The sequence below is a fragment of the Lonchura striata genome, chromosome 1, assembly GCF_046129695.1.
Source record: "Lonchura striata isolate bLonStr1 chromosome 1, bLonStr1.mat, whole genome shotgun sequence".
NCBI lineage: Eukaryota > Metazoa > Chordata > Aves > Passeriformes > Estrildidae > Lonchura > Lonchura striata.
Genome location: NC_134603.1, coordinates 42,266,096 through 42,293,314, shown reverse-complemented (window position 1 = coordinate 42,293,314; position 27,219 = coordinate 42,266,096). Strand labels below are relative to the sequence as shown.

At 43.5% G+C, this 27,219-nt stretch overlaps 2 protein-coding genes across 2 annotated transcripts in view; one reads left to right on the top strand and one right to left on the bottom strand.

The window, feature by feature from the left end:
• SPIDR (scaffold protein involved in DNA repair) overlaps positions 1-15,769 on the top strand; it is a 193,701-nt gene extending 177,932 nt beyond the window's left edge. Inside the window, exons 13-20 of the mRNA XM_031504029.2 lie at positions 392-535; positions 630-689; positions 3,909-4,107; positions 5,115-5,267; positions 10,685-10,778; positions 12,238-12,352; positions 12,846-12,899; positions 15,266-15,769. Coding sequence (XP_031359889.2) covers positions 392-535; positions 630-689; positions 3,909-4,107; positions 5,115-5,267; positions 10,685-10,778; positions 12,238-12,352; positions 12,846-12,899; positions 15,266-15,400 — 954 coding nt within the window. The 3' untranslated portion in view covers positions 15,401-15,769. The remainder of the gene's footprint in view (positions 1-391; positions 536-629; positions 690-3,908; positions 4,108-5,114; positions 5,268-10,684; positions 10,779-12,237; positions 12,353-12,845; positions 12,900-15,265) is intronic.
• A 1,527-nt stretch (positions 15,770-17,296) lies between these two features.
• On the bottom strand, positions 17,297-19,064 carry CEBPD (CCAAT enhancer binding protein delta). Its single transcript, XM_021536574.2, has one exon. The coding sequence runs from the start codon at positions 18,800-18,802 to the stop codon at positions 17,771-17,773; it is 1,032 nt and encodes a 343-aa protein (XP_021392249.2). The 5' UTR covers positions 18,803-19,064; the 3' UTR covers positions 17,297-17,770.
• Between the last annotated feature and the right edge of the window lie 8,155 nt (positions 19,065-27,219).

The following is a 27,219-nucleotide window of genomic DNA, read 5'->3' as shown; positions in this document are numbered from 1 at the left end:
AGAAGAAAAAAAAGAAAAAAAAGAAAATAAAAAAGACTAATCAATGTACTCCTACCATGTAATAAAAATATGCAAAACAACAGAAAACACCTTGAAATAGTCACTGTGTTTGTCAACTGTGCCAAGTAATGAGTTGTTTTTGTGATGAAGATCAATGTTAGATTATGGAAAGAATGATACACACAAGCTGATTTCACTTATAACTTGCGACTGTTGATTTATTAACTCATCTGCTACATCAGAGTCCTTGTTATTAACCATATAATTCTATTTCCCCATCCATCTTAAAATGTAAATTATTTTGCTCATCTTGCCTATTATTGTAAAACTTGACTGGCTAAATTAAAGTGCCTTTTTTATTGTCACATTTCTTTTTCTTATTTTTTAATAGATGACAACTAATCTTCCTCCTCCCAGCTTCTGTTACATTCTTACTGTTCAGTCTGGTGAAATACATGTGGAAGTGGATGAGGAAGAGCAGATTTCTAATTTGTACCAGCCACCAGCTGTTCATGGTATAAAGGACATTCTTCGGGTAATCTGCTTTACAAATCAGAGAACAAATACTTTTTACCACTGGATTTATGGTATCACAGTTGTCTCATTCCCTATTTTTATGCTATTTTCAGATTGATGGTTGTAACGAGCGGTGTAGCTTCTGGGCCCAAGTGCTCTACCGAAGGCTGCAGGTAATATTTTTATTTAGCAGAGAATTCAACATAAAATCAGCATAATGTCTATGTGAAGAAGATTCATCTTGTTTAGGGGTAACCCCATTGCCAGGATTATCTTCAAGAGTTGTATGGGCAGAATTATCACCATGTCTAAAGCGCTTGTGAAAGGTAAAATGAAGTGGCTCACAGGTTTCAATGCCACTCAGCCTAGAAAGCTAATTATTCCTGAATAAATTGCTATCTAACCAAAGATAATACTGCACTCTGGAGAGAGAGTTTACAGGAAGTTAATTGAAGCTCGATTTATAGCTGAATGTTATCCTTAGGAATGTAGCAATAAGCTCCCAGTTAGTTGGGTGTGAGGGGATAGAGTGGAACAGATGATGGTTATATAAAAATATAGTTTTGCTCTTTTCATGCAAATGTGTGGGTGATTTTCATTGACTTCCATAGAAGCCCCTCAGGCAAATTTGGCTTTTATAGTCCAGTAAGTAGTAAAAGGGAAGAACTCTTAGGTAAATACATCTGCCATCCATACTGTGCCGGAAAACTTACAATTATGTTTTATTTGTTTCTGAATGATGCTACGATGTTCTTTCAAAATGTTGCTAGCTCCTTTAGTAGTTAAAGGATTTTTTTTGTTGCTGATTTATTTATTTTTTCCTGGCGACTGGATTCTCAGTACAGCCAGCACTGAATTCTAGCAGAGAATAATTTGCAATTGTCCATCAGCTCCACAAGAAACAAAGTGTGAATCAAAGCATATGAAGCAAAGACAAAGAAATTCCAGAACGGCCAGCAAAATAGCTGGAGATGCTTCCCAGAAGTTTGAGGCATAAATTTAATTTAGGTCTTGCCCTTTTGCTTCAAAAGCCAATGAATTATGATTTAATTTTTAGGCAGGGAGTACTTTTAACTACTGAGATGAGGGGTATCTCTTGTGTTTTCTCCGTGCTAATTGAGAATGTGACAGAGCATTTTCAAGCATGGAATTAGGGCTAGCTGGATGTGATCTTTAGTGTGCCAGCAGAAAGATGGACACATACGTGCGTAAATTCCTATTTCCAAGAAACCTCTTCTAGTCAAAAATGAAATAAAATTGCAGACTAGGGGCATCCTAGCCAAACATTTTTGAATTCAGGAATGTCTACATCTGAAATTCTGATGCGGGTTATCAGTATTCTTATGTAAAAGCACTTCATCACTGAATTAGAGAAAAGATGAAGCATGCAGGAACAGATGTGATTTTGAATAATGAAACATTGAGTAGCAGAAAAAAAAGGTCTGTGATTTTTTTTGTCTTGTTCCTAGAAGCTTTACTAGTTCTTTTTTTAAAGACTATTCACTTACTGAACTGTAAGCACTAGATTTTTATAAGTGAACAACATGAGTGCTCATAATTTTTTGAAAGTAATGATGGAAAAGCAATAGAAGACATTCTTCTTATGTTTAACTTTCTGGATAACTGCTCTAGGAATGTAAAGGTATTTACCTGCTGCTAGCGTACCATTTGCCTAGTCCTTCCAGAAGATCAAAAACAGCAGCTTGTTTCCTGCAGCTGCATTTTCCAAGTGGATGTACCCTTCACATGTAAAATCACCAAGTTGTAGTAAGTGAGGAAGGGACAATGATTTGGTTTGTTTTGCAGATTTATTATTAAATAATCTGCTATGTGAGCTAATTCAGATGTACCTTAAAAAACAGTATTTACTCTCTATAGCTACAGTATTAAGTGCTTAAATCAATATAGCTTAATTTGTGTGAAGGAGGAATGGAAATACACTTTTTTTATTAGTCAGAATCTGAACTGTGGTTCAGAAGGAACATGAGGAAATATATTCCATCTGTGGTTAAGGAGCTGTCCTTCCTTGTAACTCAATCCTGCTGCTCTTTGTCTGTTGTGTCCTCCTCTCTGTTCAGAACAAATTGTCACACATAGCAAGATGATGATTTTATACAAACTTGTGATTTTTGCTTTTATTATTATTTACTTTTTGGATGACTTTCCTGAAAGAGAGCTTTTAATGTGTTAGCAATTCTCAAGGGACAGATGTAAAAATTCTTTCTCTGAAGCTGTCCTAATGGTATCTATGCAGAGGAGGTGCCCAAATGTATACAGTTACTAGGCAAAACAACAACATCAGTGTGATAGGCAGCATATGCTGCATTAAGGCATAACTGTTATATCTGAACTGTGAATTTTTCCAGTCACTATTTACAATTACCTCATTTGCTCTAAGAGTGTGAGCATGGACAGAAAGCCAGGTTCAGTGTGGCTGATGGCTTCAAAGTTAGAATTCAACCAAAGACAAAATACTGGGGGTTTTGTTGCATTACCTTCTGCTACAGATATGCAGCTCTGAGAATGAAATGCTATGTGTCTTTCCAGGCATTATAGAACTTAAATATCAATTAAATAATTGATAATTTTAAGCATTAATTTTTGATCAGCAGACTAATTAAGAAGAGTAGCAGAAACATTTTAAATTTATTAAATTATTTAATTTTAGATATTTTACAATATTAGAATCTGAACATTTCCAAGTTCCTTGCACTGGTAAATATAAAATATGGTTTGATATGGTATTTTTATATCTGTCTGGGGCAGAAAACTTACATTGTCATTGCAGATTCATATATGTCTTATGCAGAAGTTACCTACTTCCTTAACTATATGCATTCTTGGAATATGTAGGGATATTTGTTCAACTGAAAGAAAAAACTCCACTTTGCAACTTGGTTGTGCTTGGGAGTCTGATAACACTACCTAGAAAATGTGTCCACAGAGAAATAACATTAGTAGAAGAAATGCTCTTTACTCATTTTTTTTAAGACAAAAATTATGCAAGTCTTATTAAAACCATCCAATTATCTTTTTATGTATGCCATATATATAGTATATTTTTTTTGGAAAATATATTTTCAGATCCCATGTACAGTTCAAGAAAATTATGATAAAGCGTGATGGTTGACTGAGGTAAAGCCAAGAGTCCAGGAAGAGTCAACCTCAGAAAGTTAATTTAAGGTTGAGAATTTAAGGTTTGTATCTGAAGTAAGGAATACCAAAAAATTCTAGTAAACCTTTGACTCATTATCCTGTACAAGCTCTAACTGTAATAACTTCTGTCAGTTTTACGAGTCATTTTAATATGAAGCTGTTTAGTCTTTTCTTCTACTAGAAAAAAAATTAACAGTTGCATTCCAAATTTGTAATTTTTTTTTTCCTAATCACAGACAAAACACAGTGTTCCTATAGATCAAAGAGAAATGTTGTTGTTTGTGACTGACTCCACACTGCAAAATGTGGTTCATGGGATTCCAAAAGTAGTTGCTGTGTCAGTCACTGCGTCTTGTGTTCTCAGTATGGAAATCATAGAAGCCCTCAGTGCTGGCTCACGACTTGTCTTCTTCAAGGATGCTCTCTGGGGAAATGGTAAGCTTTGCACATGGTTTGGAAGCAGTTGGAGTCCCACAGAAACAGCTCCCTTACTCAATGTGTGACCTCCAGAGAGGTCACTTTCATTATCAGATGAAGATGAGACTTTGCAAGTTTGGGATGAGAAATTTGAAAGGGATTGTAATTTAAACTTTCTTGTAAAGTTCCTTTTTCTGTATTTTTGGCTTGATTTTGAAAGGGAATGAGAAATTCAGTGTTGTTTTTGTATGTCCACCAGTATTGCTGTCAGTCTTCTCTGATGACTGTTGAATCTGATGACCAGTGTAAATCAAACTTGTGAGTTGACAGAAGGCTCAAATATATTAAGAAATCTGTGTGTCCCTAGATAGAGAAATTTTACAAGATCTCCTAACCATCTTAGCTGCAAGCCTTCACTGTCATACAGATAATGAAATTATGGTTGTTCCGTTTACTTTCATTTTTAGTCACTCTTTTTTGAGTTTCAAGTTTAGATTTGTATGGTGATGGCAGGTCTGGCTCACATCTCACACCTACAGTCACTTCTAGAATGTAAGTGAACTGGAAGTACAAAGCTGTGCAAAAGGCTGTGTGTCCTGAAACAAAAATCTCTGCTCTGGGGAATAAAGCATTGCATGCACCTACTCTTTGTAATCTTTGTAGCAAAGTAGGACCACCTGAAGGGGTGCCCAAGCTTATTACCAAGGAAAAGCCTGTAACCTGTTTGCAAGGAGTGAGATATGATGTGGTCTGGGTGGCATCAGACTCACTTCTGGCATGTTCAGATTTTTAAATTTCTTTTTCTTCAAATTCAGATTTCTTTTTCTCCCTGGGAGTTGCAAAGTGTACCAAGAGCACGGTGCATGTCTCACTGAAAGCAAAATATTTTGTCATTGAGAAAACCTGATGGAGTCTATTCATCTGTTTGGTAGCTGGCAGAGATTGTTGTCTTTATTGGCCGTGACAATTAACGTGGTCACCTTTTTCCTTGTTACTGTACTGAGCTGAAATGTCTTTTTTGGCAGGTAGGATTATTTGTGTTGAACGTACTGTTCTCCTATTACAAAAGCCTCTTTTGTGCTCGGCTGCTGGTGCTGACCTCAGTGAGCTGACTGGCCCTGTCAGACTCGATGAGCTGGATTCTACCACACAGGCCAGCTCCATTTGTGCTCTCAGAGGTTTGTATGGCCTTGCTGAAATGAATGTGGTTAATTATTTGTGCTCATTTTAATCTTTTGTGTCTTTATATTGATTTCTTGCACAAACAGCGTGGAAGGATAAAAAAAACATGGCATTGCTATGGGTCATTAGGATATTGAAGATTTTATGCTTCACTGTGAGCTCTGTTTGTCTTTTTCTGGCCAAGCTCTGCTCCCACTCACTCATACCCCAGAATAAATGTTTAATGCACAATCTGTTTCATTATATTCCTTCCTTCACTGTCTTCTTTCAGGAGCCTTCTGTTCACACCAGCCCTGTTGATGTTGCCAACAATGAGTTATACCAATATTTTTTAGGCAGATGGGTAAGATACATTATCCAGATCTTGAATGGTAGGGCTTAGTGACTGATTTCCCTGGAGCTTTGCTGAAGTAGAACAATTTATTATTTTACCATAGTAATTTAGCATAATGTGGCCAGTATTTGCTCACCAACCACTTTGGATCATAGCTTTGTCTAAGATATGGTTTGACCATATCTTGGTCTTTGACCATTATCTTGGTCTTACCACTAACCATGAAGAAACATTTCTTACAACAGATTTTCTAGTGTTTCCAAATAATGCAGAAACATTCTCTACTGTGTATTTTCTAATGCTTTGTCCAGACAGCTTCTTAAACCTCCTGTCTGTACAGTGCCTATGAGAAAAAGTCCTTAAAAGCCCAACAATTCTTTGAGGCTATTTCCTTCCTTAATTTAACTTGTATTATTCCAGTAGCCCTTGTAGAAAATTCTTGATAAACTTTTGCATTTATACCTTCAAGTATTCACTGGAGCATTTGAAATTAACTTTAAAATTACAACAAATAATGGCTTTCAAATTAATTCTTCAGCTATAATATGATAGACTGAGAAGACAGTTTGAAACCAAGCAAAGCCTAAACATACTAAACATACCTGCTGCTATGGTGGAGCCACAACTTAGCAATGCCTCTGTGATTAATTACTGAGCACCTTGCAGTGACAAATGCTGAACAGCGCATAATGAAAACCAAGCACAACTAGAGGCACTTCACTCAAAGCCTTGGTTGTTATGTACATCTTGCATTGATACAGCTACTTGAAAGATATTTCTGTCACTGGGTGTGAAATGCTTTTTGACTTTTTTTTTCACCTCTCCAGTAGTTGTGGTAAGAATTGTCACTTCTCTGCTGTTAATTTTATGATTATGAGAAGTGCCTGTCTTTTTTCTTGTTGACAGTGTTCGTAGTAGGATAAAGGAAACATCTCTCTCTCCTTTCTTTTTCCAGCAGAGCAAAGAAAGTACACCTTTGTGATCTGTTGTGTAAACAAGTACTTACTTTACACACATGGGAGATGTCATGCTTTGCCTGTCCTGTATTACAGATAAAAGAATGACAAAAGGAGAAATTAATCCTACAACCTTGTCTTGTTTAATCTAGAATTTGTGCAGGATAGCTGTTATGTGTGTAGGTTCCCACACCTGTATACCAACATAGAATATAAAATATCTTCTTTATACTTATACTGCAGCATAAGCTGATGAAAACTCTCACTTTTGTGTGTACTGAAATATTTTAATAGCATTCAAGAGATACATTCACTGTTTTGGGTTTCAATTAGGTAGCCTACATCTTTCTGCTGAACTAATTAAACTAATAGCATTGACCCTGCTTTGTTGGTGGGAGAATATACTTTTGGTGGAACAGTGCATGGAAGGAGATGTATAATCTCTAAAATTCAGTCACTGTCTCTTATCTCCTAAATCAGAGAGCCGTTAGTCTGGCTGTCAATGAGAAGCAGTTATTACCTCATTCATTCTTTTTCTTTGCACATCCTCTCATTTCTTGTACTTTCGGTCACCTATGTGTGTTGCACTCTGGCATCCTCCCACCTAGCAAAGAGGCTGAAAAGGCTTTCTCTACCCATTCCTGAAGGAGTGTGCCTTCCTGCTCCTTTGGAAGGAACATCTGAAGTTCTGCCAGTCCAAGCTCCTGCTTGAAGCTGGGCCCTGACCAACTTGGTACAACTCTGGACTGGATGTTCTTCAGAGGTTCCTTCCCTATCAAAACAGAAAGTGTTCCAGTCCAAGCAGATGCAATGAGTTTGTCAAAAATTCTTGTTTCAGGGAGGTCCAGTCATACCAGCTCTGGGATAATGGACTGTGTTGCTCTTCAACAGATCAGTGAAAACCTGTGGTTGCTTTCTAATGCGGTTTTCACCTGTGATCTTAGGGTTAATAGGTTTATTTTCTTATCACTATGCATTGCAAGGTAATTTATAACTTCTGTTTGCTGTATAGTAGCAGTCAGGATGACTTAAATGTTGGCAGTTCATACGGCACAGAACTGTTTTTCCTCTTAATCATGCTTTGAGTAAATTCTACTTAGTCTATACCACATATGATATGTGGGAATATTACTTGATTAATGTTATTTGCGTAGTGTATGACTCACCAACAGTGACTGAATTTTGACATTGGGTATTTTCATATTTCAGCCTTTGCTAGGCGTGTAGGGTTTTATTTAGTTTTCCGCTTAATCGTGGGACTAAAATGGGGTCAGTCAGTTTACCTGTTTCCTTTTTTTGATTGAATTTTTGCATTTCCTGTCCCATTAATCAGGATAACTGACTGGGGGAAAGAAATCCAAAACAACACCTCCATGTTTTAATTGTTTCAACCAAAGAGTTCCTTTGCATTCCATATGGCAGACCTGCTTTTCCAGGTGTTGTCCTATTGTCAATCTTTTCTTAATGGTGCCAGACACAATCCTTTAAAATAGACAAGAGGTAAAAATTTAATTTTGGCTGCATGCATTTTCATTTAAAAGAAGGATCTTGGGAAAATATCCAAAAGGTTTGTGTATGTCAAGCAAAATCCAGTCTTGCAAAAGATGTGCAGTAGTTCAGCATCCTAAACTTGAGAAATCATAGGGTGCACAAGACTTTCACTAGATTACTACACCTGTTGCTGCTTTGAGTTGGTCTGATTTCAGTGATGTCTAGTGGTTTTCTCAAGGGAATTCTATTATCAAAATAATCTTCGCCACTAGATAGAATCTCATTAGTATGATCCTGATTAATTTTCTTCAAATGTACTTGCACTGGCATCTTGCAGTTGGAATATGGCACACAACTGGAAGCAAGTGAAAAGGCTTAGAGAGAAAGGGGATTTGTTTTGGTTTTAAAATTATTTTTTTTAATGAAGAAGGAAACATACTCAGCAAACTTATTAGTAGCTTTTTGGTGAACAAGAATTATAAAATCATAGAATCACCTAGGTTGAAAGGGATCTTTAAGATCATCCAGTCAAACCATTAACCAAAATCAAAACCAGCACTGCCAAGTCTACCACTAAACCATGTCCTCAAGTGCCACGTCTGCATGTCTTTTAAATAGCTCCAGAGCTGGGGACTCTACCACTTTTCTGGCAGCTATTCAACTGGTTGACCATCCTTTCAGTGAAGAAAGTCTTCCTCATATCTGATGTAAACCTCTCTTGGCATAACGTTAGGCCATTTCCTCTCATGCTGTCATTTGTTACCTGGGAGAAGAGGTTGATCTCTGCCTGGTTACAACTCTTTTTAGGTAGCTGTAGAGAGCAAGAAGGTTCCTCTGAGCCTCCTTTTCTCCAGGCTAAAGAACCCCACTCCTGTCCATCAGCTCCATTGCCCTTCTCTGGGCTGCTGCAGCACCTCAGTGTCTTTCTTGGAGTGAGGGGCCCAGAACTGGACTTGAGGTGCAGCCTCATCAGTGCTGGGTACAGAACGATGATCCCTTCCTCATCCTGCTGGACCACACTATTGCTGATGCAGGCCAGGATGCCACTGGCCTTCTTGGCCACCTGAGCACACGCCAGCTCATGTCCAGTTGGCTGTTGACCACCACCCCCAGGTCCTTTTCCACTGGGTCACTTTCCAGCCACTCTTCCCCCAGCCTGTGGAGCTGCTTGGGGTTGTTGTGACCCAGGAGCAGGACCCAGCACCTGGCCTTGTTGAACCTCACACCATTGGCCTCAGCCCATTGATCCAGCCTGTCCAGATCCCCATGCAGAGCTTTCCTGCCCTCTGGCAGATCAACACTCCCACCCAACTTGGTGTTGTCTGCAAATTCACTGAGGATCTTGACTGGATCCAGATTTTTGATAAAAATATTAAACAGGACTGGCCCCAATACTGAGTCTTAGGGAACACCAATGGTGAGCAGCCAGTCAAGTGGATCCAGTCAAGTTAAATCCACCAAGCAGATTTAACTCCATTCAGCATTCACATCATTCAAAGAAAAACTTACCCATGGAAACTCTCAGTTTATCACGAACACTGAAGAATCAGAATTATTCTTCTAAGAGTCCAAGTGGCTAAATAGAATATCTTATTCTGTCAGAGAAATGCCTGATATTTTTTTGTACACTTAGAAATTGGGTCATAAATGTTGTATTTGAGAAGCAACTTTCCAGATCATCAGACTCGCTGTCCTTTCAATTCCCAAAGAAAATTACAGTTTTGTTGTTTAGATGTAACTCCCTCCTTGTCCCAGAACCAGAAAAACAAGGGATTAACACCCTCTCTTACAGTCCAGGCACAGTAAATGCTCCATAGTCTCCAAGGCTTTCTTCTATTGAGTGCAGTGTAGAACTGTGAGATTCTTGCTCAACAGAGGCTGGATTTTTTAAACTGTAGTTCTGTTGTACTAGTGAGGTTTTATTTCAGTGTAATTTAATTCTTACAGGTGAATATTTTTCTCTATAAATAATGCTCATAATTTCAGCGTATTATTACCATAAAATATAATACACTCTTTATTGGCTTCTCATAAAATTCTCAATATATTTTTACTTGCCAAAACTAGCAAGGCCCTTTTTATTAGTCCAAAGTATCTTTGGCATTCCCTTCTTACGCACACACTTAAGACTGTGAGCCAGATCTAATCTCTGTTAAATCTGTATAAATGAAGAATAACTCCATTGTTTGTGGAATTTAATCTGCATTGTTGTTTTCAGAAGGGATTGGGGCTTCTTATTGGTTTGTATTTTCTAAATATCAATATCAAGCTATTTGATCTGATTATTTTTGTAGCTGTTTATTGCTAAGAAAATATCAGAGGACCAGAAAGAAAGCAAACAAGCAAAAACAAATCAGAAAAGCCGTAAAATCCAAACCAAAAGAACCAAGCCTGTTTAGAAAGTTAATTGTCAATTATCTATTTTATTATATTTTAAAAATGTAACACTCTGCTGTATTTTCATCCTTTGTTGGAAGGACAAAGGAGGAAGGGAGTGATATTGTTGGAAGACCTGATTCTTGCTCTGATAAGTCTTAAGCTGTGGGTCAGCAAGGTTCAAACCTGCTGTGAAGCCAAGAGTTAAGTTTGCTGGCTTAACGTTAGCATTTTGTAAGAATTCCATGTTCTGCAGGTACTGTTGTTGGAGTTAATGAGAGCACTGCTTTCTCCTGGCCTACATGCAACAGATGTGGCAATGGAAAGTTGGAAGTGTGTCCCCAGGACAGGTGAGAGTCAGCATGCTCCAGAGCACTCCAGGTGTTTTGTAGATGTAGCCATAACAGCAATAGGTGATGCAATGATTCCTGCAGGCACAAGCTGCACTTTGCTCCTTCCTAGAGCTAAGACGTAGTATTTTTATTGCTGATGAACTGATAAAACCTGCAAGGTTACATTAATATATGAAGAAAGATACAAGTAGATATTAAATAGTTTGATTTTGCAGTTATTACTTGTTTTTTAAACCACTCTTGCTTATAAAAGTTTCATAGCCCACTGCATTATAATATTGCTTTTAATAAATATGCCCATAAACCACAGGTCTGATTTTAAGTTCCTTTAGAAGTAGGTACATGTGTTTGTGTGTCTTGCCTTGGTAATCTGTATCCTCCATTCACCTCATTTTTGTACTGGATGGACTGTGATCTGTGCTACATTTCAGACCTATTAAATCTGTCGCCTTTCTAAAAAGGATGTTGAATAATTCTGGCAGTATGTTTGTCCTGAATGTGAGGACTGATCCTACAGGACGTGTTGCCACCTGAAATGCTGAACCTGTGTCACACTGACAGTTTTGGAAAGCCTCCCCTGCAGCTGCCTAGGCAGTTTGTGCTTGCACAGTGTGGACCTGGTGGAATAAAAGCCCAAGGGATACAAGAAGTCAGAGTGTGGAAAGCAGGCAGGAAGGCAGGCAGGCAGGAAGGAAAGAAGGAAGGAAGGAGTTTGTTTGACTGAAAAAGCTTATAAAAATTCTAAGAAATTGTGTTGTTCATATTGAAATAGATAATATTTCCTTAAAGATGAGAGAGATTTGCCCTTTATGCTTTGTTGTACAAGAAAAGGGCTGAAAATCAAAACCAGGTGTCCTGTATTATATTGTCATGTAAAAAATAAGGATGTGTCTATGTTCACATAGTCCAGTGTAGTGTAGTCCAATTTAAAAAGTATCTCACCTGTGAAGGACACTTTTGCTTCATTTGGAGAACAAATGAACTATCAATATTTGTTTAAGAAGTGCTTCCAACAAGCACTTATAGCTGAGCTTAATTTTGTGCATGACTTAAGAGTGCACTGAAAACATTGAACGTTTGCTGAATGAGGGCCTAAGTCAATAATTCACTTCGGCCAAATCTATACTACAGATTTTCTATTGCCATAACTTTTAGGAGGTTATAAGATTAAAATTTGCTTAAGTGGGATGACTATAAATAGCAACCTCTCCCCATGCTGCCAGAAATTATAAAAGGAAGATCCTTTTGCCAGAAAAGTTTAGGTCCTCCAGGAGAGTTACTGCCAACAGAAGAGTTCTATCTGCTATTATCAACTGAATCTCTACCAGGGCTTTGCTGCTAAAAGTCTACCAGCAAAGTATTTTTAGAGAATATATTAATTGGGATTTTATTTTGATTTATGACTGTTAGCTTGTTTGTTTCTTTATGTTTTCCATCATTATTTTGCGTGTTTCAGAGAATTGCTATATTGCAACCAGTGCTCTGAAGTTGTCACAATGCCAGTTTTGAAAATGCAGCTGGAAGTCTTCTTGAGTTGTCCATCCCGATCTCAAAGTACAGTAAAAGTAAAGGTATGGCATGAAATAAGCGCTGGTGTATCGGGTGCAGTTAGGCTAGATGTGTAGACACATGGGTATTCTAAGCCACACTTCTGTGAACAGTTCTGTCAGAAGACAAATTAAAATATGTAAGACTATCCCATAATTTAATCTAATACTAAGCTTGTGTTTTATTGGGCTAAGAACCCAGTTCCCAGATCTTGCTCAAATAATGCAGTTATTGAGTTCACCCTGAGGTTTGCAAACTGTTCTATGGCCCAGATGAAGGGATTTGTTAGGTTGGGCCTTTGGAAACCTCAGTCTACACAGTCTGAAAGGAATGTGTATTTTTAGACTTCCATTCTAAACATCTTTTGTGTCACCTTTCCTCTGCTTTCTTGGCCAGAGAAACAAAACTGTTTGATATTAAAATGATAAATCTTTTTTCTATATGACTACAAACAGAATGTCTTTGCGCACTTAATATTTTTGTCATGAACAAAACCTGTGAATTTTTTCATTCCAGCTGTTGCAAAGGACAATTTCTTCTCTTCTGATGTCTTCAGCCAGTGAGGATGGGGTAGGTATAATGAATGCTGACCAAAGAAAGTTAAACTACAGAATTTAATGTAAAGAGTACCAATGTGTTGGCAGGTCAGCCATGACTTGTGGTGGGAGGGTCTTGAAAATCTCTTGAAAGTGATGGAGGTTCTAACTTTCCAGGCAGTCCACTTCAGAACTGCACTAGGAGTGGTAAGAGATTTCACTGAAAGTGAAATGATTTTTTTTTCCCCATGTCCAGGCTGTGATTTGAGTGTGCTGTGCCCTTTGGCAATCCCACCTTCCAGCTGCTGATGCCCTGCCATCTCATCAGACTCACACCCTCCTTTTCAGAAGGGGGATGCAGCAGATGGGCTGTGTAGCTTCAGCTCAGCTGTGGATGTGCAGAGCTACTTGCAAACAGCACTCAGAGCTGACACAGGCAGTGCTGGGCTTGAGTCCATTCTCTGCCTGAGGATCCAAAGACAGCAAAGGCACCCTCCAAGCATCCCACCTTTTGGGTCTTATCTTCTAAATCCTATAAACCACAACCACATTGCAACAGCACAACACTGAAAGTACTGGCAAGTGGAAATAGTAGAATTTGCAAAAGGCATGCAAAATATTACTTCATAATTGTATGAATGAAACACACATGAGCCATGTAGATCCATGGGCTAAAGTACAGTTTATGTAACCGTGAAGTAGTTATTCCTTTAATCTGAGATATCAGAAGAACCCTGACACTTGGCACAGTGACCCAGATTTATTGTGGGTGAGGGAGGCACCCGGGTAGGTGCCTGGCTGGCATTGGCTGCTGGATGGTCTCAGCCTTCAGAAAGTCATTAAGTCCAATTAGGATTCCAAGATTTTCCCTCTCCCTTGCACGTGGATAGGAGCAAAGGTCGGTTTGTTCCCTTGTTTAATCATCCCAGTTAAATATCTTCTGTTAAGTGATATGTACTGGGGTCAGTTTGCTTTCCCTGTCTTACAAGTTTTCCAGTATTTTCCTATGATGTGCTCCATACTTTTAGTGGGATTTAAAATGGAAAGTTACTCTGAAATGATAAATTATTTTTTATACTTGAGGAGGTTATATATTTAATTTAAGCAAAGAGATACAAGATATTTCCAAAATATATTTGCTCCTTTAATAGCAGTTAAGTCTAGCTGAATTTTACAGTACGTGTCCGGTTTGGTTACAGACTGGCAAAACATAGTTCTTTTTCGAGTTATTGGAATTAAAACGACCTCTTTTTCATGTTTCTTGTGTATAATGCCAGTATTTAGAAGTCTGGCAACTCAGACTTTTTTCTGCCCTGGCTGAAACACGGGGATAAAGATTAGTCACAAGAAATACCACTTGAGGTGGCCTTTTTTTGCCAGTGCTGCTAAAGTTTCTAAGGGTGCAGCTTTGTAATCAATTATTTTGTCAGGGAGGTTGGTTTTAGCTGTCACTGGCCTGGCTACTTGTTCCTCAGCTTGTGGCAGCCCTTCTGCTACACCAGTAGAGTTGTTTGTGCAGCTGCACCGTGAACTGGACTGCATAACCGGTCTGGGAGAAAAATAATCCAGGAAAAAAAAAAAAGAAAAAGGATTGTTTATACCTTGAACCAGGCAACACCATGGGTATCACATAGCTGGACAGAAGCACAGCACAGATGAAGGCAGGGGCACAGTCAGAGGTTTGGTGTAGGCAAAGCCTATTAAGGAAAGAAGTGGATGTGAACCTGCCACCTGAGATACCCTCTCAAGTGAAGTATCAACTATGAGTGTTAGCAGTTCTTGTGTTATCCTCTTAGTGCAGCCATGCCAGCCTTGCATCCCTCTCCTCCACACAGAATACAGCCTCTGCTAATTTGCTCAGGCACAACTCGTGGGTGAAATGCCAGTCAGATCATTAAACAGGAGGGACTGAGTTGGTGCTGGTGGTGGTAATGCGTGAACAACAAAAAGTTGAAAGGTGGGAGAGGGAGGAGAGTAAGAAGGATTACAAAATGGTTTTTTCCTTTAGTGGATCAGTTAGCACAGGTAATCAATGTATAGTTTGTATATATGCATTGCCAGCACACATGGAGGCCTGCAAGTGTCAGAAAGAAAGATAAAGGCAGCGTGTTATAGGTTATGCTTCAGCAAAACTAAGTTCAAAGTCACAGTAACTTTTTTCTTTTTTAAACAGCTCATTTTTAAAGCCTGGCAGGGCAGGAACTGAGACAGGAGTGTGATCTAATTACTGAAAATCTAATATATTCATTCTTTCCATTAGTTCTAATGCACTTTCCGAGTCCTTTAAAAAAATTGTCTGTTGGAAGAGGATCTTTCATGCTGCATCTTCCCAGCTGAATGCTGCCTAGAACAGAACGTCCAGCACTGTTTGTTTTACTCACCGTGCTTTTATTCCTGCAGACTTACGAGGTGCAGAGCGTGCTGGGAAAGGAGGTGGGGTTATTGAACTGCTACGTCCACTCCACAACCACTCACCCCAACTGTGTTGCGCTGGAGGAAATTGTTCTCCTGGGAGCTGCAGCAAGACAAAGTTGAACTCTAGTCAGCTATTACGGTATCTGTGGACTTTGTAATGAGATTATCTGTTAACTAGTGCCACAGATAATGTATAATGCAAGTGTGATAAGCATTAAGATAGTTTATTAAAACTGTGATTTATAAAGCACATTGTGCTAACATCGAAAAAAACATATATTATTCAACTTCCTGAACTCTTTTTCTGATCAGTGCAGAATCTAAGAATACAGTTCTTTGTTGTGTTTGCTGTTATGTAATGTAAAACATGTTTTTCTGGAAGTTTTGAATGGTTGTGATTTATTTTTATTTTTAATATTACTGTATTTATTATGTGTCAATTTAAAAAAAAATTACTGATATTTTTGAAATAAATACCTTGCTATGGCAGTTGGTTTAAGCTGAGTTTTATCAGTATATCCCAGACCTGCTGCAAAACGCCTGCGTGGTATGTGAATTCTGAGTTATCACTTTGCAATAGTTGTTATAAAGACAGAGATTTGGACACATATAAAGTTAATGTTTTACAGCTAATTGGTCTCTCAGCATAGAAGTTGTGTGTTATCTGTAGCTTCCCACAAAGCGGGTGTTTCACTGTAGTTTTCTTTTATGGGTAAGCAGCAAACTGCATTGTAGGCCACACAACCACCCCCACCCAGACTGTGGAGACTACAGATCAGATAAATGCCAGAATCTTCCTCTGTGTGCATTGCAAGAGTTCATTTAAGAATTAGAAACTGTGTGATTTTTTTTTCCCCCCTTACTCTTTCAGTGTTTAAAAGCCCCTTACAGGTCAGAGGAGGAGGAACAAGTGGTTTTAGCGCAGGTCCCACATGTGATTAACCAGCAGAGAAGGAACACCAAACTTGCCACACTGGTCATATCTGTGGCTTAGGTCAGTAGTGAAAAGTCTTATGGATGTCACAATTACTAAAGAAATGAGCCAGCTTTTGAATGCCCCTTTCTTCCCCACCGCCTCCAAGGATTTCAGTCTCTTACCTGCCTCCCTGTAAGGAAAAAGGAGATGACAGCCCATTCCTGTGTAGAGGTTTGTATGTGAGGCTGGGCTTGCCCCTTCAAAACCTGAATAGACTTGAGTCTCTGGGAAAACTGGAGGTGCTTGTGTCAGGCCATTTTTCTCCAGTGTCCTAGAGATGCTGTAGGTGCTCTAACACTTCACTACTGAAATTTAGACAAGTTGCCCTGGATGAGCAGCAGCGTTGCCACTCTGTCACTAGCAGGGATCAGTGAAAGTCTTTGTGATCACTGACTCTGTGATGAGCAGCAGTTGCCCACTCTCACTTTCACTAGTCAGGATTAGTGAAAGTGTCCAGGTCCTGCAGTGGGCTGAAGCCTGAGGGTGCATCAACACCTCTGAGACTCACTACTGAGGTGAGCTCTGGTCCCTGCTATGGAATATGTTAGTGTAGGTGCAACTTTGCATTATCTAGAAACCCCTTGGAAGTTTTTTTAACAGGAATTTTAACTAGTGGTATTCTTTTAATAGTGTTTTTCTGGTCCTATACACTTTTTTTTTATTTTTTAAGATATAGAATACGGTATTTCTGACAGAGTCCTGCTCACAGAGCAGTCTCTTGATGTGCAGCTGCTTGGTCCCACCAGCGCCACGGCAACCCCTGACTCAGCACTCTGGCTCAGCGATGCGGCTCCGGGGGGAGCAGACTTGGCAGCCACCGCGGCCGAGGGGTCTCACGGTTGTTCCCACCCCTGCATCCTACTCTGGATGCTTCGGGAAGTAACGCAGGAGCCCTCGCCCCCAGCCTTGCCCTCACCTCCCCTCTCGGCCCCTGGGACCCCCTCGCCGTATTCCCCGCCCGTGTTCAGCCCCTCCCGGGCAGCACAGCTTTCCCCGCCGCCAGCCCCTTGCTATCACGAACAGAGAAAACGAGAGCAGGGTTGATTTAAAATGCTTTTCTTTATTCTTAGAAATGCTGTAAAAATTGATATAAAAGGTTGAGCATGCTCAGTCTTTTTTTTTTTTTTTCCATCCTACTGTCTAAAATACATGGGATTTTGAATCATTTTAACAGATGTACCATAGCTGCATCGGTATGAGTAAAATGTAGAAAAGACGAAAACTACCATTACAAAAATAATTTAAGGGGAGAGAAGAAAAAAAAAATAATATATTTAGCTTTTTTTTCCCTTTTTCGCAAAGTTTCGTGGTGAAAGACCCAGGCATCGCTCCACGTCGCTGCCGCATTCCGAGCGCGGCCGCGGGCCGGCAGGTCCCGCCACGGCTCCGCGCCTCATGCCGCGCCCGGCCCGGCCCGGGGCGCCGCGGCACGGCCCGACAAGGCTCGGCACGGCCCTCTGAGGTATTTATCCACCGTCTCCCGGAGTCCGTCTCTCCGTCCCGCTCCCCCCCGGTTACCGGCAGTCGGTGCCCGAGCCGGGCTGCAGGAAAGAAGCGCCGGGCAGCTGCTTGAAGAAGTGCCGGAGGCTGGTCAAGTCCCGGGTGAGCTGCTCGATCTTCTTGTGCAGCTTCTCGTTCTCGGCCGAAAGCTCCAGCAGCTTCTGCTGCATCTCCTGGTTGCGCCGCTTCGCCTTGTCGCGGCTCTTGCGCACGGCGATGTTGTTGCGCTCCCGGCGCTGCCGGTACTCGGGGCTAAACCTGTCCACGCACTTCTTGCCGCCCCGCTCCTTGCCCGCGGCGGCGGCGGGCGGCGGGACGCCCTGCGCCGGCCCGGGCACGGCGGCGGCGGCGGCGGGGCCCGGCGAGCGGGTGCTGCAGCTGGAGGGGGAGCTGCTGCCCGGCGGCTCGGGGGACGTGGGCGGCGTGGGCTGCCCGCTCAGGTTCATGATGGTCTGGGCGCAGGTGGCGATTTGCGAGGGCAGCAGAGAGGAGGAGAGGTCGCTGTCGCTCCAGTCCGGCTCCTGCTTCAGAGCGCCGCGGGAGGAGAAGGAGGAGGAGGAAGAGGAGGAGGAGGAGGAGGAGGTGGTGCGGGGCTCGGAGCCCAGCAGGGTGGTCATGGCAGCGCCGAGGTCCTTGGCGGGGTCGCGGCCGGCGCCGCCGCCCGGTGGCAAGTACTCGCCGTATTCCCCGCCCCGCTCGGGCTTGTGGTTGCTGTTGAAGAGGTCGGCGAAGAGCTCGTCGTTGCAGAGCTCCAGGTTAGGCACGGCAGACATGGAGTCAATGTAGGAGCTGAAGTCGATGGCGCTCTCGTCCTCGTACATGGCCGGGGCGGCGGCGCTCAGCTCCGCCAGGTTGGTGCCGCTGCCCCCCAGGCCGCCCCCCGCCTCCTCGCCGCTCATCCCGCAGCCGCCGCGGGCCCCCGGCTTGCAGGCGGGACCCGGCCCGCCGCCGCTGCCCACCTTGGCGTCGTAGAAGTTGGCGGGCTCCAGGCACCAGCTCTTATAACATGCCGGGGAGTCCAGGCTGTAGAGAGCGGCGGCGCTCATGGGCGAGCGGGACGCGGCGCCGCACGGCCGCGGCGCGGGGGCTCCGGGGCGCGGGCACCAAACGCCGCTCCGCGACGGCCGCAGCTCCAGCCTCTGTCACGGGCAGGTGGGAGCGGGGCCGCTGCTGCCGCTGCCGCTGCTCGCACCGCTGCCGCTGCTCGGTGGCACCGGCGCTGCCGCTGTAGCCCCGCCGTCGCCTCCCCGAGGGGGCCGATCCGGGCTCGGGTCACGCCGTGAGCAGCGGTAGGAGGCGGGGATGGGACAAGGCGTCTCAGGACCTGGGAGTGAAACGCCCGCTCGGTCCCTTCTTATACGGCCCGCGCCCCGCCTCCTGCCCCAATGACGGGGAACGACTGTTCCCGGCACCCCCGGGGACCCGGGGGCGGGAGCGGGTGGGGTGCGCGGCCGCGGAGGCAGGGCTGCTGCCGCAGCGAGCTGCCACCTCCCGGCGGAGGGTGGCCGCGGTCCGAGGTGCCCCCACCGCGGGCATGGGACGGTGCGGTGCCTTTCGGGGCCTGCCGCCCTCCCAGCACCGTCCCGTCCCCGGAGACCGCTGCCCCGACGCCGGTACCGGCGCCCCATTCCCCCGGCTGAGCTTTGACTTTCCCTTTCCCGCGCGGGCCAGCGGAAAAGCTGGCTGGAAAAGCTGATTTTAGCCCGCCACCAGCACCGTGCTGCATTCCCCCACGCGCTTCCCCGGCGGCGCCTGGGATGGAGCGATACGGGGAAGATGCTGCCTGCCCCACGCGTGTCTCTGTGCATCACCCGAGCGCCCTCCGGAGGCTCATCTCCCTTCGCCGGAGCACGGGCAGCTTCCCTCGAGGAGGATGTAAATCCGCCGTTCCGGGGAGAGGGTGGCCACTTGGATTTCTTCTGTCAGGACCCTGTGGTGGGACAGGGGTCTCTGAGGCATCTCTAGCTGCCTCACACTGTCTGCATGAAGTTATGCCTCTTAAAACCTTACATTAAGTTATTATGCGTGCTGTTGACCCCTGCCACCCCTTGCATCCCACAAACTACTGCTGTTAAATTGGCAAGTACCAGAAAACTGAAAGTACTTTCAGCTAAAATATAAGTTTTCTAGTTCCATAATAGTTTCTAAAACCCTGGCTCCACCCCCAGGTGCTGCACTGACTGAATTAGTAAAGAAACACATAACAAAAAGCCCTTACATTTACTTTTTTTTAAAAAAAGTATTTATTTATCTTCCAGAAGACCCTTCTATATTTAAATAGGACTATCGCAGGCGCCGACTTTCCAGCCCAGCACCCAGCTGACGCTGCTGGCATGGAGCTGTGCCCTGCGGAGCGCGGTGCCACTCGCCCGGAGGTGGCCGTGGCTTTCTGGGGCTCGTGGGGACGTGCCGGTCATGCCGGGCCTGCTGCCCCTCTCCGGGCAGGGCTCCATCTGCCGCCACCGCAGCTGTTGCAGGACCGCAGCTGTTTATCACAGGGGTGTGTATTTTAACATAAGTAGCTGGGAACAAGACTGGTACATGCTCTCCCTTTGGATGTAAACTCCACGTGGGAAGGTTTGTGGGATCAGGGTAAGTGTGCAGTGCCTGGCAGGTGAGGTTTTGCATCTGGCAGCTAAGGTTTCGCTTGGAGAGGCTTTGCTTTTAACTCTAGTGCTGCCAGATATGTTTAAATTAACTTGATTTCCTTTCTCATCAGAGGATTGATCACACAAACTCTTATCTACACACAACCTCCATCTACACCAGCATTAACCATTGAACTTGACAGTGACACAAGAAATGGTTGCTTTTGTTTTTTTCACATTGTCAAAGAAATAATACGCCCCAAATCATTTTACATGTTATTTTTTGCCTTCTATATACCCCAGACCTTCTCTGGGGGTCTGTTCATGATGCACAGTTCTGCACCACCTGTTCCTGGCCTGTTCCCTGTCACCTATCCAGCAGGGAACATCGTGCTCCTGGACCCTTTTCCTCTGTATAAATGTAGAGGAGTGCACGAGACATGGGATGGCAGTTAGAAATGAGATGCGGTCTGATATCTGCTGTCTCTCCCCTTGCTCTGCTGGAAGGAGTGAGATCTCACCCATTGTAGCCATAAAATTATGATTTGTCTTGGAAAGCACTCATTTAACTGTTTGCTTGCAGAGCTGTGTTACGCTTCCAGCTCACTGCAGCCCTTACCCCAAAGGTCAGCCAGCGCTGGCATGCCACTGTGCCAGCCTGAACATGCCTATTTAATGCCCATCATGTGTTACTCCAAAAAAGACACCTAATTCCCAGCCAGGTCACCCGACCCCCACTGGGCACCTTGCCTCCTGGCAATTACATTCTCAAAATCCCTCAACAGAAGGCAGAGAACTGCTGTGTAAACCTCAATATAAGCCATCTGTGTCACTTCTTAGCCCCACCACAGAGGGTGCAGCATTGCCTGCAGGGTCTTCAGGACCTGGAGGTGTGTTCAGAACTTGTGGTTGGACCTGTCAATGCCTGTCCCACAAACCCAAGCAGCAGGAGCCACCCCCTGGAGGGCGAGTTGTTTGTGTTTGTTGCTGAGCCTGGGATTTCAGGAGAATGTTTGAGGGGGTTCTCCACGTGCCATGCAGGATGTGAAACCGTGGGGTGCTGCAGCACCTGCAGCAAAGCATCCAGGAGCATGTGAGCAAGTGATACCTGGCACTTAGCAAAGCAGTGCACTGGAGGCAGGATGACATCCATGCTCTGCTGTTTCCTGGGGTGGATTTGTCTGGCATCTCAGCAGCTGAATCTGTTCCCATCTGCACATGTAATTTCATGAGCAGAGGAGTACAGACAAGCCCTTGATTTCCCTCATCTGTCCTGCTGAGTACCTGACCCACCGAGTCACAGCTTGTCTCTGAGATCCAGTAATTTTAGACAGCAGTAAGAAGCAGGTGATCATCTGAATTTCAGAATAAATTCTTTAAAACTTCCTTGAGGTTCATGCTCCAAATCAAGGAAAGTATTTAAACCTGGCAAGAAAGGACAAGAAACTTTTCTCCAAGAAGCAGAAAAAAGACAAAACTTAAACTTACTCTGGACTGCTGGCTGTGAATCTGAGAAACACCAGGACCCTGACCCTTTCAGGGACAGCAGTTAAATCACAGTTTTCTGACTGGCTTTTCCTCATGAATAGAGGACAGGCCACGCAGGGAAAATAAGGAAAAAGGGTAATGCCTCAGCATGCTCACCTCCAGCAACCCAGCCAGGCATGCAGGACTTTTTGGGACACTGGGACTGGGAATGTGGCAAGGCTGTGTCTGGGAAACCTAAGGAGCCCTTCTCTGCTTTTCATGCTATGGACTTGAGACAGAACCAGCAGGACCTCAGGTCCTGGAGGATTCATGGGTGAAGACAGAGCTGACAAGAGGGAAAAAGATGAAGCACTGGTTTGCTGGGTTTCTCCTCCCTGCAAGAAGCAGGGAGTGCAAATATCCTTTCGTTCATCAGCTGGAAGCCAGCAATGGCACATGGGGGCTGACAAGGGAATGGGACGCCTAAATGAGGAGGTACAAGATGTCTGGGAGAGTCAAAAACCCTGCCTGCACACTCCTAGGGAGGAACAATACCTGCCTAAGGTTCGTGCTGGCTCTTGTCAGCCAGCATGGTGACTGCTGGACAGCCCCTTGCTGCCTACTCGTGCCACCTCTGCCAGGGCTCATGTCTCTCTCTTGTCCTCAAGCACTGTCACAGTATTTTGCTTGTACTGTACTTCTACATCATTGCACTGATCCTGCCTGTGGCCTCCCTACTTTTAGCAGCTGAAGATCTTGATGGAATTGAAAGGATTTTTCCTTTTAGCTCATTTAGTTGAATCTCTGTGTTTTGTCTTGCTGCAGGCAAATTTAAGCCCCAGTGATGTCAGCCCAGGCTGGGTTTGTCCAGCTGCACCTGTGGCTGCTGAGCTGTTGAATAAGATCATCCACGTACCAGGGTCCCAAAAGGCCAAGCGCTACTGCAGCAAAAGGCATCAGAACCTGTGCTCCTTGTTTTCTCTCACTCCTCAGTGGACACTCAGAACTTTTTCCTGATAGAAGTTTTGCATGAATTTCCATTCATGTGACCAAATTGACAGCTACGTCTTCTGTGTAATCGAATTAAATCTTGTGTTCTATAATTTATTGTGTAATGGACAAGTAGAGTCAATGTTGGCTTCTTCTATCCATCAAAAAGAATAAGAACCCCACCCTGTAAATAATGTGGAAACTGTAGCCCAAGCTTTTCCAGTCCCTTATGGCCACTTTTTCATGTTATCAGAATGGTTTGGGTTGGAAGGGACCTTAAAAATCATTTAGCTCCAACCAGCTTGCCATGGGTCAGGACAACTTCCACTAGCTCAGGTTGCTCAGAGCCCCATCCAACCTGGCCTTGAGCACTTCCAGGGATGGAGCATCCATGCCTTTTCTGTTCCTATGTCACATCACTTTCACAGGGAGAAGTGATCCCTCCTAATATCTAATATAAACCTAATATAACCACCTTCAGTTTCAAACCATTCCGCCTCGTCCTGTCACTACAGACCTTGATAAAAAGTCCCTCTCAGTCTTTCCTGCAAGCTCCCTTTAGGTACTGAAAGGCTGCAATGGGGTTCTCCAGAACTTTCTTTTCCCCAGGCTGAACAGCCTCTCAGCCTGCCTTCACTGGAGAGGTGCTTCAACTCTTTGATCATCTCTGTGGCTTAAAAAACTTCCCAACCTTTTTGCAACAAGAAAATAGCCCTCCAAACACCCTATTCTGGACATCTCTTCATTTGACATAATGCATGTAGCTTTGGTAGTTTTGCTACAAGACCAGTGACACCATTTGGTGCTGTGGGTGTCTGCCAGGGTGTGAGCTTTCTGCATAGGTGACATTTCTTGCAGGAAGCATAACTTAAAAATTAAATTTTTAAAGCCCATGTAATTTCCAAATTAGGCACAGTATTAATAAAGTGACTCAACAGACCCTCAGCCTCAGGGGAAAATAGTTTTAAAGCAAATCCTTATCCTTGATTTTGAAAAACAAGAATTTTGGAGAGAAGTGTCTCTCTATATAGATGCTTACTTTTGGAAGCAGCTGGCTCAACCTGTGAGACCAGAAGAGTTGTAGGAAATTCCTTATTCTATATCTGAATATGAGCCAAATTTATTGTTTTTGTGGAAAGCTCATACCCTCCTTCCTGTGCCCAAATGTGTGTTGGTGCTGTATCACCTTTCAGCCACAGAGACCTGAAGATAACATTTAAACTGGGGGGCAGTGGTGGGGACTAAGGGGGAAAATCTTGAGCACAAGAAGCAGCATGCAGAAACCTCTATCAGCTGGGGAAGGAGGCAGTAGGCGGCAGTTCCAGAGTTTTCCTCTGGATTCAGCAGTACTGTTATTCTTAGCTAGAGGGAAATTATAAGATTGGCAGGGATGGTAAGGATTAGCTGAAACATGACATCATTCTATACTCTTAGAAAAATCTAGTGGGAATATATGCTAATTTTTTACATAACTTTTTAGCTACAACTAATGTGTTTCCAGATGTAGTGCCCATCCATCCAGTTATTTAATCTGAAAAGGAAATACTCTGCTGTGCTTGTGAATAGTTCCCAAGTTTTGTTTTGCATCATGAGACCTGATGCAGTCTCTAACTCTGATCTTCACATCATCTTAACTCTTTTCCAAATAAACCCACCCCCGTAAAGCACCGAGCCCAGCAACCTGAGGTTTGCATTGTGTCAGTACCTTCCTTCCTCCTTCACAGGCTGGCTCCAGCCTTTCCACTCAGCTGCTGCATCTTACTGAGAGCAGGCAGGCCTGGCAACAGCAGCTGCCATTCACTTGTGTTGGAGGTTATTTCCAGGACCATTCATGGTGAAAGCTCCCTAAAGAAAGTTAGGGAAACTCCACTGGCTGTGCACAGGATGTGTCTCTGTGTTGAAGACCCAGCAGCCTCGTGGTTTGTGCCTCAGCTGACACATGAGCTAGACAAACACATGACTAATAAGGGCTGACGTAGCCGAGGCTTCCCACTACTGTGTTTATTCTAGGGCCAAAATGGAGCTTTTAACTATTTAAATTGTCATGAAGGTGTTCTGAGCCCATGCCACTTTTGCCTGTCTCACAGGCTTTCACCCCCAGCCTGAGGGCTGCTCCCCGTGGACCTCAGGGGGCAGAGAGCACTGGTGGTGACCCCTAGCCCCCTCCCCTAGGAAGGGCCAGGCTGCACTCTAACTACCCTTCCCAAAGGCCAAGGAGGGAGCCTGCTGTGCATAAACATCTGCTGTTGCCGAGGATATCCAAAGCCCTACGAGAAGAGCCTCGTTAAAGTATAAACCTAAACTTTGTCCTCTGCAGTGCAGGTCAAAGTACCCAGTAACTATCTAAGGTATGTGCCAGAAGTGCCATTAAACACCTCGTACACCCAGCCACTTAATTTTCAAATGTCCCCTGGCTTTTCATGTTGCCTTTTTTATTGTGCTTTAAACTTTCTCATATTTGTAGTGACAGCATGAAAGCCAGGATACCTCACCTGACCGAGTTTTAGTCATAAGATTGCAGTCCTAATTGTTAGCAGAGATCAAAAGAACAAAACACCATGACATCTTACTGAAGTGTATATAAGAACAGACTGTATCGAACTCTTATAAAAAAAATCTCCACCCCACTGTCCACTAATTATCATAGCTATAAATGGGCAAATGTGTAAGCTTTTTGTGGTTAAGTGCCCTAAATGAACTTTTTAAATGAGGTATACAGCTGAAAGTTTATTTTTCAATGTTTCCTCTACAAAAATACATGGAACAATAATTTTAATTAATAAACTGATAAAAATGTCTTGACTTTCTTAATTTATAACACTATTGACACAAACCATTGAGTATGTTTATTAAGAAGAAAGATAACAAATAGTAATTGTTGCTGGAAAGTATTTGAAACAGAAAAGCTCCCTCCCCATTCTATAGGCCTCAGCAATCTTCCTCATTGTTTTTCGTGGAGTTGTATCCAGAAGGTAGACTTCTCTACTCTCTGGCTGAAAGATTCATTTGAGACTGGTGCCAGCAGCAGATGTGGCCCTCAGTGAGACCAGAACTGCCCCAGTGCCACAAAGGCAGGAATGATATCTTGTAGGCAGTGAAAGGGCAAAGACTCATTTTTATTACACCCTTATGATGATTATTAAAAGCCTCAATGAAATCTGTATCTACAGTAAATCTGGGTAATGAGCAACAGTAGTGTTTGAGAGAATTATTTTTCTCCCTCACTGCAGTTCAAGCTCAGCTGGGATTTCAGCCCCACAGAGCTGCTCCTCAATCCCCCCAGAGAGACCTGGAAAGTGTGAAAACTCAGGGGCTGGGATCAAGACAGGTAATATGTTAAAGCAAAAGCTGTGCACACAAGCAAAGCAAAACATGGAATTCATTCACCACTTTCCATGGGCAGGCTGGTGGTCAGCCTTTCCCAGGAAAGCTGGGATAACAGTGACTTGGGAAGCCAGACACCATCATTCTGAACATCTCCCCCCCTTCCTCCTTCTTCCCCCAGCTCTACATGCTGAGCAGGACACCCTATGGTATGTGATAGCCCTTGGGTCAGATGGAGTTCAGCCATCCTGGCTGTGCACTCCTGGACTCCTCAGGGTGTGAGACAGAAGAAGCCTTGCCTCTGTGCTAGCCCTGCTCAGCAATAATGAAACATCCCTGTGTCACCAACAGTTTCCAGCACAACCACAGCCTCACTCCAGCTACTCTGAAGAAAATTAACTCAATCCCAGCCAAACCCAGCACACCTGAGAACTGGCTGCTGGAGACAAAGAATCACATCTGGCACAACCTCCACAGTTTGGCACAAGCAAATTCCAAAGTGCAGTACATTCCTGTGCTGTGCTGCAGTTATGGCAAAAAGCTTACTGTGCTCAGCTCAGTCGGCAGTGACTGTTTCTGGCTTGGGCCAAACAATATTTTGGAAATCACACAGTGTGAGCAGTGCAGACTTCCAAAGGACAAAGATAACAGGGTATAACCTCTAATTGCTAAAAACAGTCTCATCATTACTATCTCATTATCCAGTAATGAAAAAGCTGTTCAGGTACTTTAGGTTTAATCTAGAGCTAAGAGCCATTTTCTGTTTAATTTCACCATGTGGTCCACTGATATGAAAATCTTCAAGTTTTAACTACAAATGATGTGTGGCTGCAGAATGGTTTCAGTTGGATTGTCATCAAGGTCTCTGCAAAAGAAAAGCACAGACTCACTACATTGCTGCACTGATGCCCACAAGTTTGTGGGATATGAATCTGTGCTTTCCACTGAGGGATCTCAGTGCTTTTCAAATAAATCTTTAAGCTCTATAGCCTCTCCAGTTCTTTCCACATTGATTTTAACACAAAGACAATAAAGCTGCTTTGTTAGGGAACCACACACAAGAAAAATAATTTTTAAAAAGAAACAAAAATCAC